At 35.3% G+C, this 14369-nt stretch overlaps 1 protein-coding gene across 3 annotated transcripts in view; it reads left to right on the top strand.

Annotated features, from left to right (window-relative positions):
• The window catches only part of SYT14 (synaptotagmin 14), a 91877-nt gene that overhangs the window by 60934 nt on the left and 16574 nt on the right, over positions 1–14369 (top strand). For all 3 annotated transcript variants that reach the window (XM_074817974.1, XM_074817975.1, XM_074817973.1), the window contains one exon: positions 571–1020. In XM_074817974.1, coding sequence (XP_074674075.1) covers positions 571–1020 — 450 coding nt within the window. The remainder of the gene's footprint in view (positions 1–570; positions 1021–14369) is intronic.

Below are 14369 nucleotides of genomic sequence, written 5' to 3'. Positions count from 1 at the left end.
ACAGATGCATCTTACACACTTCCAGTAAAATTACATTACTAAAGCCATGATAATTTTTGGCACATTCATAGAACCCTCGTGGACTGCAACAAGAGCTACATGCAGTGTTGTAATGCAAGTGCATGCAGGTCCTGTAATGCCTGTATTCTTTGCTGGCATCTCACTGTGCTTTCAATCAGTAGCTGGCTCTTAAAGCACTGTAATATGTTAACTTAAAAATGTGTGTATACTCACATTGAAATAAGGTAGTTCTATCTTGTAACAAACATACATACATTTTAATGTGGGACACAGAGGAATAGATCATAAATACAGTCTAATTTAATCTGAGCTCCGATTGGCTCCTGACTTTTGGTTGTATTGGCTAGGTAAAGTCTTTTGATTTCCTCTTGGCTGCTAGTCAGCCATCTCCTCCGGCTTTTGGTGTTTAATTACCTTGTTTATGAAATGAACAAAAAGATCATAGTCCCTTCATATTGCTTAGAGAAAGCCATATATTTCCACGCTAGATTTAATAATAGAATACAATAAATAAATAAATAAAAAGCTTTTCTTCTTCTTCTTCTTCAGGATATGTCAGCTCGAGGATCATCTTCACAGCTTCCTAAACCTTTTGATCCTGAGCCAGTAGCTAAATATGGCACACTGGATGTGACTTTTGACTATGACTCACAGGAACAGAAGCTTTTGGTGACAGTGACAGCTGTCACAGACATTCCCACATACAGCAGGACAGGTGGAAGCTCGTGGCAAGTACACCTAGTTCTTCTCCCTATAAAGAAGCAGAGAGCAAAAACCAGCATCCAGCGGGGACCGTGCCCTGTCTTCACAGAGACATTCAAATTTAATCACGTTGAGTCTGAGATGATTGGGAATTATGCAGTTCGCTTTAGACTGTACAGTGTACGTCGCGTGAAAAAAGAGAGGATTGTGGGAGAAAAGATTTTTTACTTAACAAAATTGAATCTTCAAGGGAAGATGTCAGTGCCAGTGATACTGGAACCTTCTTACAGTCTGTCTGTGAGTATTAAATGAGGCAGAATAAGAATGCAGTGATATACAGTGTCCTGAATTTTGTAAGAATAGTAGTGTGTATATTTATAGAGTCATCACATCCACTCAATTTTTTTCAACAGTCGTAGCACTGTATTAGCACAATGATAATTTCCATAGAGTTTCTGTAAGTACATTCACTTTCCACCTGGACAAGCTGCCCATATTTTTCCTTTTAACTACTTAGATATTTCCAGTCTATAAATAGGGATATAGTGGCAAATGTATGCATATATGTACACATGCAAATACATATATATATTTAATAGTGTAATCTTTACTCTGCTACCCACAGCATTTCACTACAAAAAAAAAAAGAAAAAAAGAAAAAAGATCTACTAGCAAGTGCTCTCCCTCTGTTGCAATTATCTGGGTTGCAAAAGGTATTTTCCTTTCAAGAAAGAGAGATAGGAAGGAGGAATTCTGAGAGTACAAAGCCGTTTTTAATAACTTTAGATTAGAACCCAGTAAATAACTGATTTCTGGTTCAGTTTGAAGTGAAAAATAGTGTGAAAAGTAGTTCAAACTGAAAAGGATTTCTCTTTGCTGAAAAAAAAGCTACCTGATGAACAAAATTTTTTGTCATCCAAAATAATTTAATTTCAATATTTTTAATAAAGCAACAGTAATTAAGGGTAAACTTCAGTATCACTGTCAAAAAACACAGGAGATCACTATATGGGCAGTCATCAGCATCTCCTTTTTCTGTTTTGTATTTCAGTATACTTTTGTCCAGAAAGAGAATGTTTGTGATGTTGTGGTCAGGGCTTTCTAGACTAGGAGTGCTTGAATGTTCATTGGTTAAGAGCTGCATGTATGCTAAATAATGGACTTTTGGGGGAAAGAGAAGGTGATTTAGCAAGGGCATCCTTATTTGGACATCGTGTGTATGTTGTGGGTTTTTTAAACTATCAATAAAAGAAAAAGAGGAGGAGAAGGCAGCGAAAGGAAAGTATTTTTTCAGGTGAAACAATGTAGTTAATTTGTTCTGCGTTTTCAAAAAAAGTTTGGATCAACTGAAATGGCATTTCTGTTGAACATGAGTACTACAAAAGACACTCAAAATGCCATCATATTTGATGACTAAAAATATATTAATGAGAATTATTAAAAGCTGAGACTAAAACTTGACTTCCATAGAGGATCAACTGTCAATAGAACAGCTTTTTTATGATTCCTTTAGAAGTAAAAATCAGTCTATTCCAAGGATAAAGTGGTTCATCTACCTAGTATGAACTTTCCTAAAGCACAGTTTGCCAGTTTCACAGCTGGGAAAAAAGCACCCCATGAAACAAAACATTGAGTATTCTAAATGTACTTGGTAAATTTATGTGTGTTTTCGATAGGTTCTTGTATAAAATTTACCAAAGTAGTGAAGGAGGCCAATGAATGGGCCAGGCTTTTGACTGATTGGTGTATCTCATATGTGCATTGGTTATTCTTATGTACTATTTTCTCAAGCACTTGTGGCAGGGAGAGTAAAAAAATTCCAGAGGGCATCAAAGATCAGAAGATTGCTATTTATTTTCTGTGATGGTAAGGGATGCCACATCTGCATTTTCATCCCTCATTTTTTGGGGGAGGGAACAAGAATAAGGAATATTGATAGGAAGAGAAAGGATCTTCCAGAGTGTGTTGCTGTAATGGGATTTAGGCAAATTTATCTTAGCCCTGCCTGTTGCTGGAAAGGAACCTTCATAGTCTCAGTAGCTTGAATGAGGATCTGTGGTTTTTTGAACTATGCAAATCAGTTTTTAAGTCTTTGGAAATTCATTCACATCTGAGTTTATAGGTATTTTTCTATTATTATGATATTTTTTTCAGTGAGCAGATTTATTAAAGGATTTAACGTATAGTTATTTTGCAAGAGTGTTAAAATTTATTGTGTTTTTAGGGTGTATGACTAGAAGTGGGGGGGGCATCCTGGGTTGCCTGAGTTCAGGCCCTTGTTATTGCAAACAGCCAGGTCATCCTGATCACAAATTTGTGAATTTTCATCTGAAAACATCAGGTTGTTTTGTTTCCAACCTGAATTTCTTCATGGCCAATTTATTACCAATTGTTCTTAATGCCGGCATGATCCTTGAGCTTAATTAGTTCTTACCGTTCTCAGCTGTTTGCCTCTGGGTCTATTTATACACATTGGTTATACTTCTCAACTGTCCTTTTGCTAGAATAAACTAACAACAATCTTTATGTCCAACTAATAAGTGCTAGGCAGGAGTTATTTAACAGGAGAAGGTAAGTGATGTTTTAATTTGGAGACATCCAATTGTTCAGGGATATCTGTAATTATAAAATCCACAATGAGGTACATTGTAAATTCTGAATTAAATTTGTCTTATTCAGTTGCCAGAGTGTTTTGTTGGTGAGCACTGTTTATATTTGACAGCTTTTTTACAAAGATATTTCTTGGACACATGGCAGTTGTCCTATTTTTTCCACTGCTTCTCATTATATGGATTTTATATATTAAATATACCGTCTGTCACTGAAACTTCCTAATCCATTGAAACATCTATGCTAATCTCTTCTGCAGAAACATATTTTATTGGCTTCTGTATGTGCCTGATATTATATTAATGTATTTATTAGCTAATCATCTGCCTTCTGATTACATAAGAACAGTTTGTATCCTGTGAAGCTCAGTATTTTTTCAGTTATACCTTAAAGCTGTTCAGAAGGGAATCTGGTTAAAGGTAGACCAGCAAGTTCAGTGCCTTTCAAACATAGTGCATGCTCACGAGTGGGGCCTGCAACTCTCTGGTTCTTAAATGTGGACAAGTGCCTCTCATGGTGAGTGCATACTAGTATGTTCCTTAAATAGGTTTCAAAGCTACACATGGCTTCAAATTTACAAATATATTCACAAACTATCTTTCTCACCCAAGATTTTACCCTGTTCTTCACCTTCCTACATTGCGTGCAGTGTCTTGCATTGGCAGCTATTATCCCCAGTCCTATTGCGATTTGTCTTTAACAGTCCTGTGTTGTTACAGTTCTCCCACGTAACAGGGAATTCCTCCTCAGCCCCCTTATTTATCACACACTTTCTTCCAAGTTCAGCGTAAGTTCGAGTGAGAAGGAAGCAAAAGAACCGATATGGGCTAGCCATAGTGCAGTTGTCGCTGTTATCTGAGACTCTGTCCCTTTCAAATTTTGTCCACTGCATCAAAAGTTAATAGCAGGGTGTACACTGTGGTTTTGTGTGAGTATCGTTTGCTTAGGAAGACCTTTGTTGATGCTTTTAAGGAAATCTTCCTTTTCATACAATAGTAGACAAATTTTTGTTCACACGTCTTAGAGTTTAGAATCTATTGCAATGTTGTTTGTTTTTCTTCGGGAGGTCCCTGTGGACCTGTTTTTAGTTGCTCTTTGTTCTTTTCACCCAAAAAAATTTTCCTGACAGTGAACAACAGCCTCCAGTATTATGTGATTATAAAAACATATAAGCAGTTTATTGAGTAAAATCTGTTTGAAAAAGATAAAAAAAACAAGTGTAATCCTCTTCACCATCCCATAGGTTGCTTTTTGGTGTAGAATAACAGCAAACAATAATGTTTTTTTATTTTTTGATTGATTTTGGAAGTACGGTTTGTATGACCAAAGCATACCTCTTCCTGCTAAGCAAATCTAGTAATTGCTCATTATGTATTTTCAATAACAAGATGTTTACTGTGGAGAATTAAATCTATTTTTCTTTCTTTCTATAACATTCTCCGTTTCTAACATATTGAACTCTCAGATGTGATCCCTGTAACAAAGAATGGATGGTGTAGGCAGTCATATGTGCTTAAAGGATTATTTTCTATATCTTTACTATAAATATCTAGAGTGTCAGAATTGTTTCAATTATGATTTTTTTGAGCGAAGGCATTTATGGATGCAATGTATGAAAATGCTCACTCTTGCACACACACGTGTGCACTCTCTCTACTTTGAGGACAATGGTTAATCATCTAGTATACTTTGGTTTATGCATTGTGCTTAAGGCATTTGTTCCATGTTGCCGTTCATGTGTGGCCTATCTCCAGTATTCTGTAATGGATGTTTATCAGTTTATAAACTTCTCAGAAAAAAAGCTTTTATTTCTTGGGAATTCTTGTCCATTATAGAGTCTAGCTGTCAGGTTTTGTGCAAATTCTTATACTTTAGATACCTTGGTGACTTCACAACTGTATTCTTGTGGCATAGTCTATTCAGGATTGTATTTGGAAAGCTAAATACTAAAACTCATGTGTACGAACAGCTCTTTACTAAGTACCGGTATGATACTTTAAAATGGCTAACAAAAAAATTACTAAGACTTGTCTAGGGAAAAAAAAAAAAAAAGACTCAAAAGATTTTGTTCATAGTATTTTATTTAACTAGAATTCTACCTAACAGTTAGCTTGTAAAAATTATGTTCATCAAAGTAAGGGGCAATTATCTTTAAACACTGAGCACATTCTTATCTTGGGAATAGCTTGCTGAATTTGAGTTAGTGGTGTAAAACATGGAAGATCAGAATTAATCCTTTGACACAATAACAAAGAGGACTCTTTTTTGAAGAAAATCATTAGGTGATTGGAAAATGGTGATCATGTTACTGAGGCTGCAGGAGAACTTGACAGTGCCTAGCAAATGAAGCAGTCACCCTGTGTTTGGCTGGTTGTGCAGCATTTCATGGCAGTATTGGCAAGAAGCAGCTGTTGTCTTCTCGGTGTCATGACTGCCTCAAGTTGTGTGCCTCTTTGTGTGGTGTTCACCAAGCGCTGCTCCTGGCAGCTGAGAAGATAGGCGCTAAGCTGTGGCTTGCTCTGCTCAGGTCTTAATCAGGATATGGAGGGGAAAGAACCCAAAGACAGCTGTGGCTACTGTGCTCTAAAGCCAGTGGTGTGTCTGTACTGTTCTGACAGATGCAAGTTTCAACAACTCAGGTAGAATCTGACCAGATGATAAGTTAAGAATTAATTTGCTTTCCAGATCAGTGCTATTTGCTCCTGATTTTTTCTTATGTACATATGTCTAATCATTCATGGCAAATTTTGGCATATAATTAGTCTGTTCATCCAAGAAGCACTGGACTAGTCATTGAGACTGAGAGACTGTTTCAGTCCCATATAGAATAACCTTGATACTTTGTAGAATACTTTTAGATAGTTTTCAATAATTTTTTCTTTTACAATCACAACTTGTCTCAGGTGACTGCAGCCATTCTGTCATCTCGGGAGCAAAATGGTTGACCAGTTTCAAGATATGCCGCTTGGTTTTGATAGTTGATTACTGTTGTGGAGGGTGATATGGTTATTTCTGTCACAGACTGAACAAGCCTCTCGAGTAAGCAATCCAGAAGCACTAGAATGTTTCTTCAACCTGTACAGAAATTCATATCCAGTTGTTTGAATGAACCCACACTAAAAGGCAATAGTCCTTGCAAGTTGCTTTAAACTCTATAACTAAACTCAGTACTTCAGCCCTTTCACAGGTTATTCGCTATCTCCACTGTAATCAAGAGAAGGATCTTTGTCATTAGGATTCTCTGCCTTACACCAAGATCAGTTCAGGAAGCTTTTTACAAAGCCACAATTCAGGGTTTGTCATTCTGCCATGTCTAGGCTAACTAGGGCTGTGATTCCTGTTCTGTCAGTAATGTAAAGAGTATAAAGCTTTTCCCAATAAAAACCCCTAATTCTCTGGAAACAAGCTTCTGACTTCTTATGAGCTTCTTAGAGCCCTTGGTTGAAGCTTGTACATTCACCATGTTTCTAATTAATTTGTGTTTCTAGCCTTTATTGATGGACTTTTTTGTAAGATACAAGAAGGAAAAATTTTATTGCAGTTATTGGTGACAGTCATGGATAATAGAGCCAATAAAAATGCTATTAAAGTGGTACTTATATACCGTTTCTGAGATATGCTGACCAATGTGGAGAGTCAGAGCATTCTGAATGTACATGCTGCTGCCATGGCAGAGTTATCAAAGTCCACCTGGCCTTCAAATTTTTAGAGGTTTAAAAAAAGTACCAGCATAACACCAGGGCTTTCTTCAACACATTAGCAAAACCAGAACTTGAATTTAACATCAATTTTCAGCTACCTTGCTGATACCCAGATGGGAGGCAAGTTCCTACTTTGGTAATTAGATCTATTACCATCACCCTGAATGTAGGATACTGGGAGAATTCTTTGAAATCAGCAATGTAAAAAATTTCATCTGTTTGTCAAAATCATCAGTTGATCAGGTAGTCAGAATAAATAGTTTGCTGTCTCTCTATCTTAATATCTGTGCACCGAGTAAAATAACAGTTAAAAACTGGTATCTTGCCTTTAATCAATGAGTTGCTTGAAAAAAAGTTATTTACTTGGTTTGATCCCTACAATCTTTGAGATTTGGGTCAGCAAATAATGGAAACTATGTTTCAGACATGGTATTACTATTTTGAGTGTATGATGATGCTTTTCAGTCTCTAAAATGATGGGCTGTGAATGACTGTTCTAGATTAAATCAACATAATCCACTTGAGCAATACCCTTATTTCCTCAGAAAGCGAGTCCATCAGTGACAAACATATTGTCTAGAACTGTATGTTTAGTTTTGATCATCTTTAAAAAAAAAAAAATTAAAAAGTTCATCAATACATAAAGCTAGAAAAGAGAATTTCATCAGGTATCTGTGAGATTCTCAGACTATCATTCTCTGTGGCATAAGCATCATCTCCCAGCGTGGACTGCAATTTCAAAGAGCAGTAAGGAAAATAGTCATACTGTAAATTTCCCAGAAGTGGCTTTGTAGGAGTTACAAGTAAAGATTATCAAGGTTGTCACTAGCATGAAATTTCTACTTCTGAAGACTACAAGCTGCTGCTTAAATCTTCCTTAAGCAACTCATTCAGTGGGATTACATTCTTTAACTTATGAATCCAAGTGAAATTTCTGTTTCCCTTAGAGATACTGAGTTTCCCAACTAGTTTATTTTCTTATAATTTGAATTCTTTCTTGTTTGCATGTAGGTGTACACACAAACATCATCTCACTTTTGTTACTGTCTTTCAAGGAAACAGGAAAAAGGAAAAACACAGAAACAGTTCTGTTTGCAGGTTTGAGCACCCTTCAGCAAAAGTATGTGCACTGTTTTCTTCCCATTTATTTCCATTGGGGGAAATCCTAGTCAGAGATGTTGCTCAAACAGATGAAGTTACTTAGTCTGCAAATTTATAACTTACATGTTTGTGGAACTTTTCATTTTAGTTTTTGGTTTACTTATGGGATGATTCTTCTTCTTCTGGGCTTTGCACTATAATGTAAGTGTTCTTCATTAGCGTTCTTCATTTTAGACTTGAGGATCTCCAAGTAATCACTTCTTTGTATATTCAAGCAGCCTGTATTTGGTATCAGATGAGCATTTCTGTTCATAGGGTGCCTTTAGCAAGGGATTTTTTTAGTCTCAGTGTGTTAGCCTCTTATCAGGCTTGGCCCTCATGTCTGACCTTGAGCTGCATCTTTCACAGCTCCTGTCTTTCTGTTGCGCTTAATCAGCTGTCATCTGGGCCCAGGAGAATCCAGTTTATTTCCACCTCTTGCCCTTCTTTGTGGTGTGTATGGTAGCTCTGAGAACTGAAAGAGATCCCTTTCAGCTGCAAACACCTGGTGATCCTTCGATTATGAGATTAAACATGACCTGAACAAATCAAAAGGGTGAACTAGTCACTAGCAGATTAAATTAGAACTGGGTGAACTGTTAATTGAAAATAGTTTAACTGACAAATGCTTTATAAACATACCTTTAATGTTAATGGATTTGTCCAGTGTGAAAAAATAATTGCATGAATGTCTATGCAGTCCAATACTAGTCCATAGATTGACTACTCATAAATTATATTTACTGTTTGGTCACCAAATCTTTTTCTCTTTTCCCAGTTTGAAAAAGTGTAATCGAGAGAAAAGAGAAAAATTAAATTATTTGCCATTGATCTTCTCAATGAGCATAGAGAGTAACTCCATCTGGACAGAGCATTGTAATTTAAAGAAGTCTGTGGTCTTGGAAGCTGTCCCACAGTAACATCTCCATGGTCTTACATGTTTGACAGGGAGTAAAGAGAGGGGGAGGTGTGAGTGAGTCTGGGTAGGAACTGTTAGCATAGCTTCATCAGGAGTGCAGGTAAAATGTCTGTATTTTGTGTTGGATGTTCTTAGTTAAATTGCTAGTGCAAACATCTGACAGCTTTTAGTGCTTGAATGTTTCTTGATGCTACATGTCTTATTTCAGAAAACAGAATTAAATAATAAAAGGCATCTTGCCTCTTTTCGTCCTCTTGCCCATGGAGATATAAAAAGCTGGTAGACTTTTGCAATGTAAAAACAGCACTTTTGTAAATGCTGTAAATTGCATTGTCCATTCATTTCCAATTGCCTCCACTGCTGGTCAGGTTTGCTGTGCAAATTTCAAGCCCATTAAATCTATGTAACAACAGAGTGACCTTTCATAATCTGGCAAGAAAGCCAAAGCTGTAATTTAAATGCAGACAAATAGAAGTTATAGAAAACTTTAAATGTTTCCCTTTCTATAGAGAATTAATGTTTTGCTCTGCAGAGCTGAAAACTTCAAAAACTTTTAGGCAGAAAGTACTAACAGCAAATTTTCTTGAAATATGAAAAGCGGAAGTCTCGCTGTGAACTTGTTCAAAATATTTCAGAAAAGTGAAATGTTGTTTTGCCATTGTTAAGAATATATGCATTTTATTTTGCCATTTTAATTTTATGACTAAATTATGATATCCTGAAGCTTGAAAACAAACATTATTTCAATAATACTGTATTCTTATTAGAAAATCTACAAAGGTTTTAATTTTTATTAAAATTAATTTTAAATTACTTCAAAATTGAAATTTCTGTAGTATAATCATGTATTTAAGGAGGTTTTATAGCTCTGTATGTTATAGTAGCTATGGTAAGTTAAAGCTGCATATAGAATTTTTAAGGTTTTAGTCCCTTGACTGTAGTGAATGAAAGAATTATTGTTTTTCATTTGATCTTCATTTTCCAGTGTTTCATCTGTGAGAAAACAATGTGTTTTGTAAAATTCTACATCCAGAAGTTTTTTTTCTCTTAAGAATAAAAAACAAGGTAGAGTAGAAGCCTCTGATGAGAAACATGAATTTTATTACTTCAGATAATCTCATTTTCAGCTACATTAATAGCAGTTTAATAATCAAAACCATTCCATATTTTATGTGAATACCATCAATGTTGAATGTATTTATTTGCTAAAGATTTTTAAATTGGAATTTGTGAATAGGAAATCCTGATAACTTTTAAAGCATGCCAAAAATAAATATGGGGTTTTCTTCCTAAAATCAAGTTGCATAATGGAAATATTATTAGAATATTTACTTTCATGTTTGTGATTTAAATTTATTTAGATATTAATACTGTAAAGTGTGAAGTACCTGAATAAAAATGCACATTATACTTAATTGGAACATGCTTCAAGGAAGCTATTAAGCAAAAAACCCCAAATTATTACCTGTCATAAATAACGATGCTTTCCTAAACTTGAATCTGTGAGATGCCTAAAACTATATGTTTCGGTGTTTGCAGGTTCAGGTTATTAGTTTAAAGCAAAATACTGATAACTATATGTTCTGTTAATTTTACTATGCAGGACAGACAGCTACGATAAGAATTGGAATTTCTTCCCTAACCTGTTGTCAAGATAGGTAGCTTTGTATGATTTCAAAAGTATTGGTTTTCTTTTAAAAAAACAAACAAACAAACAAAACCCCAAAAAGTAACCGAACAAAAATCCCCCTAGAACATCCAGATTGACACCATTTAAAATCAGATATTTTTTTAAATTGCCAAAGCCTCTAAATGAGAGTGGCATACAGTACAGAAAGAAATCTTTCAACAGCAACAAAAAAGACCTTCTTTGGCACTTGCTTCTTCATTTAATTCTTATTTTGCTAAATTTTATTATTAATAATAAGAATCTTATTATTTCAAACATTTAATATTGTTTTGAGCATTATGTAACACTTGAGTTCTGCATTTAGAAACAAAAAGTTGATACTTCCTGCAGGTATTAGTATACAGAAACAGTATCAGTTGTTTAGTTTAAGGAACTGTTCTGTTATCAGGATCATAGTTTTAAGGACTTCCTTTTTTCAAGTGTATAGATCCTCAGAGTTCTTCCATGAATTAAGGGAAACAGAAGTGAAAGTGATGAGGAACTGAGGCAAACATCTCCACAAAAGCATCAAAGCATCCAGTATAGTACGTAAGTGGGATTTAGATGCCAGAATTCAAAATTATAAACCTCTGTTCTTTAACATTCCTGATTATTTTACATCCCTCTATTTTCAGGGCTCAGCTCGTCAGGTGGTTTAAGTTCTCTTTCCCAGGAATGATCTTGATTTTTAAAAAAAAAAATATTTTAGCTTTGAAACATGTTTTTATGAAGTATCTAGTGCTTAAGCCCCTAATAAGGAGCTTAAGCCACTAATGAGGAATGTGGAGCCTATAGGTTCAGTTTTCTCCTCCTCTCTGGCTCTCAGGGAAGTAGAGGATGGGCTCCAGGCGAAGAGCGGATCTGGAGCCTGTTTGGTGCCTGGGTGCTCTCATCACCTCAGTGAGCTTTTGCCTCGAAGTGGAACAGTAGCTTCAGGGTTCAGCACTGGGCTGGTGATTAAGAGAGATGAATACTTTTATCTAAAATGTTGGAGACCTGGATTCAGTTCCCTCTTTTGCCTACTAGGATTCAAATTTCCTTCCCTAACCTCTCAGTTGTATTGAGATAGAAGTAAAAGAAAATAATGTGCAAAAAAGTTCTTTAAGAGATTAGTGGTATAACATTAACATTTAAAATTTGAGAGAGACATTTTGACAAGTAACATGCTGTGAATCAGATTTTTGTTGCTGAAGGATTGTCAGCAAGGCTTCATCTTTCTTGTGTATATTTTGAAAAGCCAAGAGAATCAGATGTTCTTGTTTCGTAAGCCTACAGACACATGATTTTAACCTGTGCATTGAGGAAAACGAACTTTTATACTGCCCTCAGAGCATGACCACATTATTCCCTGTGATTAACCCCGGTTGGCTTAAGAGCAGAATCTATAAGCAGAACTTCAGGGTATAGAAAAATAACAGTAGGAGATGAATATGTAAGTAACAAATATCCTGTTTCCATGGAATTCTGTTGAAGGAAGACAATTAAAATACATTTTACATGTATCATCATTGTTGCAAATAGAGGATTCTCTATGTTATAAGAGAGCAGAGAAAAAGACTATTGAAAATATTTCTTAGGGGTTCACGTCTGATTTGCATTGTGTATGTTCACTTCCATTGGTAGTAGGGAAAAAAGAGTGTTCTTTTTTTGTTTGCCAACTTTTGTGCAATAGCAACATGTGAAATATAAATACTGCTTAATGGGAATGTTTTTATTAACAAGTGGTGTTTCTTCCCTAGATAAAATATGCAAAGAACTCATCAAGGACAATAGTTTGAAGAATTAGTGATTAAGTTTTTGTAGAATGTAGCACATACTACTTATATTAGCCAGTGAAAAGCAATGATTGTCTTAAGTGCCGATCAAAAATCCACCTACCTTTGTAATAAAGTACTATGCTGTGGTGTATATAGGAAAGGTTTAGGTCCTTTGTGCAAAACTCACTGTTATAAAATCAAAAAGGTGAAGATTTGTGATTTAATGTAGTAAGACAAGCCTTTGAACCAAGTATTTGGAATAAACTTTACCTGATTTTTTTTTGCTTGTGTTTACTGTTAATAATCTATTTTTGTTATGGCTAAATTGACAACAAGAGTTTAGAGATTTAACATTAATATCCTGGAGACAACCTCAAGAGACAGCTCCTTGCACTGTGGCTAGATCATCAATACCTTAACAGTTCATCAGAGCTCTTAAAAAAATCATTTTAAGATTTTACAACAGTTCTTACTAGACTATTCTGGTGCATCACTGACCTTGAAGGGCTTTTGCTATTATGGAACCTTAGTTCTTTTTTTCCATGCTTATTAAAATCCACACAGTGTTTATAGAGGAAGAAAGGGGAGAGTTATAAAAATAAACTTACGTAGACAGATTATTTCAAACAAATAGTAACTTTTGGTCTAAATATTACGTTCCCCACAGTGAAGCTGCAGTATTAAAGTGGCCTACAGATAGATTGAATGCAGATCTGTATGGAGATGAAAAGCATCTGGTAGCACTGTGATGTTGTCATGAGATGAAAACTTCGTTGTAGCTAAGTTTATATTCATGTTGTACCAATTAGCAATTTCAGTGTTAATATTTTACAATTTGGCACGTGATCATGAAGCTTGTGTTTTGAGCGGGTAAAAATGTAACTTCTTGTCTTGCTTTTTTCTTGATGAGTTTGTTAGCACTCTTGAATTTGGACTATGTAAACAGAAAAAAACCCCTCTAAACAGAGACTTGAAAAACTGTTATTTTCAATTCTAGTGCAGCTTACAGATTTAACACACAATCAGGTTACTTACCAACAGACGTCATTATCAAAGAACACCTTACTTAAAACAATGAATGGATTTCCACAGTGTGAACAATAAACTCTGCTGGAGAAAATACTTCTGAGGAGCCATCTAATCATACTCAATATCCCTGATTTTTAACTTTGTCCTGCAATGAAAAGTCTTTCTACAGTTGTTGATCTGAGCCCTGCTGATCTCAGCGCTCTCGTTACCTTTCCTGATTCCTGTTTCTTCTTCTCTTCCTCATAGGATCTTTCTGTTTTCTCTCAAAAGAAAACTGCTAAAATGCAACCTCACCTTCCCCTTTTTCTTATGTCTTTTACCTACTTGCCCCCAAATTATCTTGTTTTCTCCCTTATAGTAGACACAGAGATTATACTTTGGCTTATGTAGTTCAACACTGTTTTTACTCAGTAACATCAGTCTGTTTTCTAATCTGCCTCACACCTCGCTGCTTCGTTTTTCTTCTTAGTGTCTCTCTTTTATATTAGAATTTTCCAGTTCATAACTGAAAAGCATTTTTTAAAATATGTTTGGGTCAGCATGAAACAAAATGGGTTGGAGTCTTTTTTTCTATGAAATGGGAAACAAAATATTGTTTAGTTTGTTTCTCCAGTGAATTTGGTTGCTTTATTTGATGTCTTTAAACTTCTATCACCAGAGCATTTTGTAGGAAGGAGATTCATAAGGTTATTATACCCTAAGGATTAAACAACATGCTTTTCTTTATTTCAAACCTACCACCTGTCTCAAAATAAGAGGCAAAATATTTTTAGAAAATATTGTAGCAAAACATTTAAGTTAGACCCTCTGTCCAGATTTTC

This window comes from Strix aluco, chromosome 3 (assembly GCF_031877795.1).
Source record: "Strix aluco isolate bStrAlu1 chromosome 3, bStrAlu1.hap1, whole genome shotgun sequence".
Lineage (NCBI taxonomy): Eukaryota > Metazoa > Chordata > Aves > Strigiformes > Strigidae > Strix > Strix aluco.
Note: the sequence above shows the minus strand (reverse complement) of the source record. Positions and strands in the feature narration are given on the sequence as shown.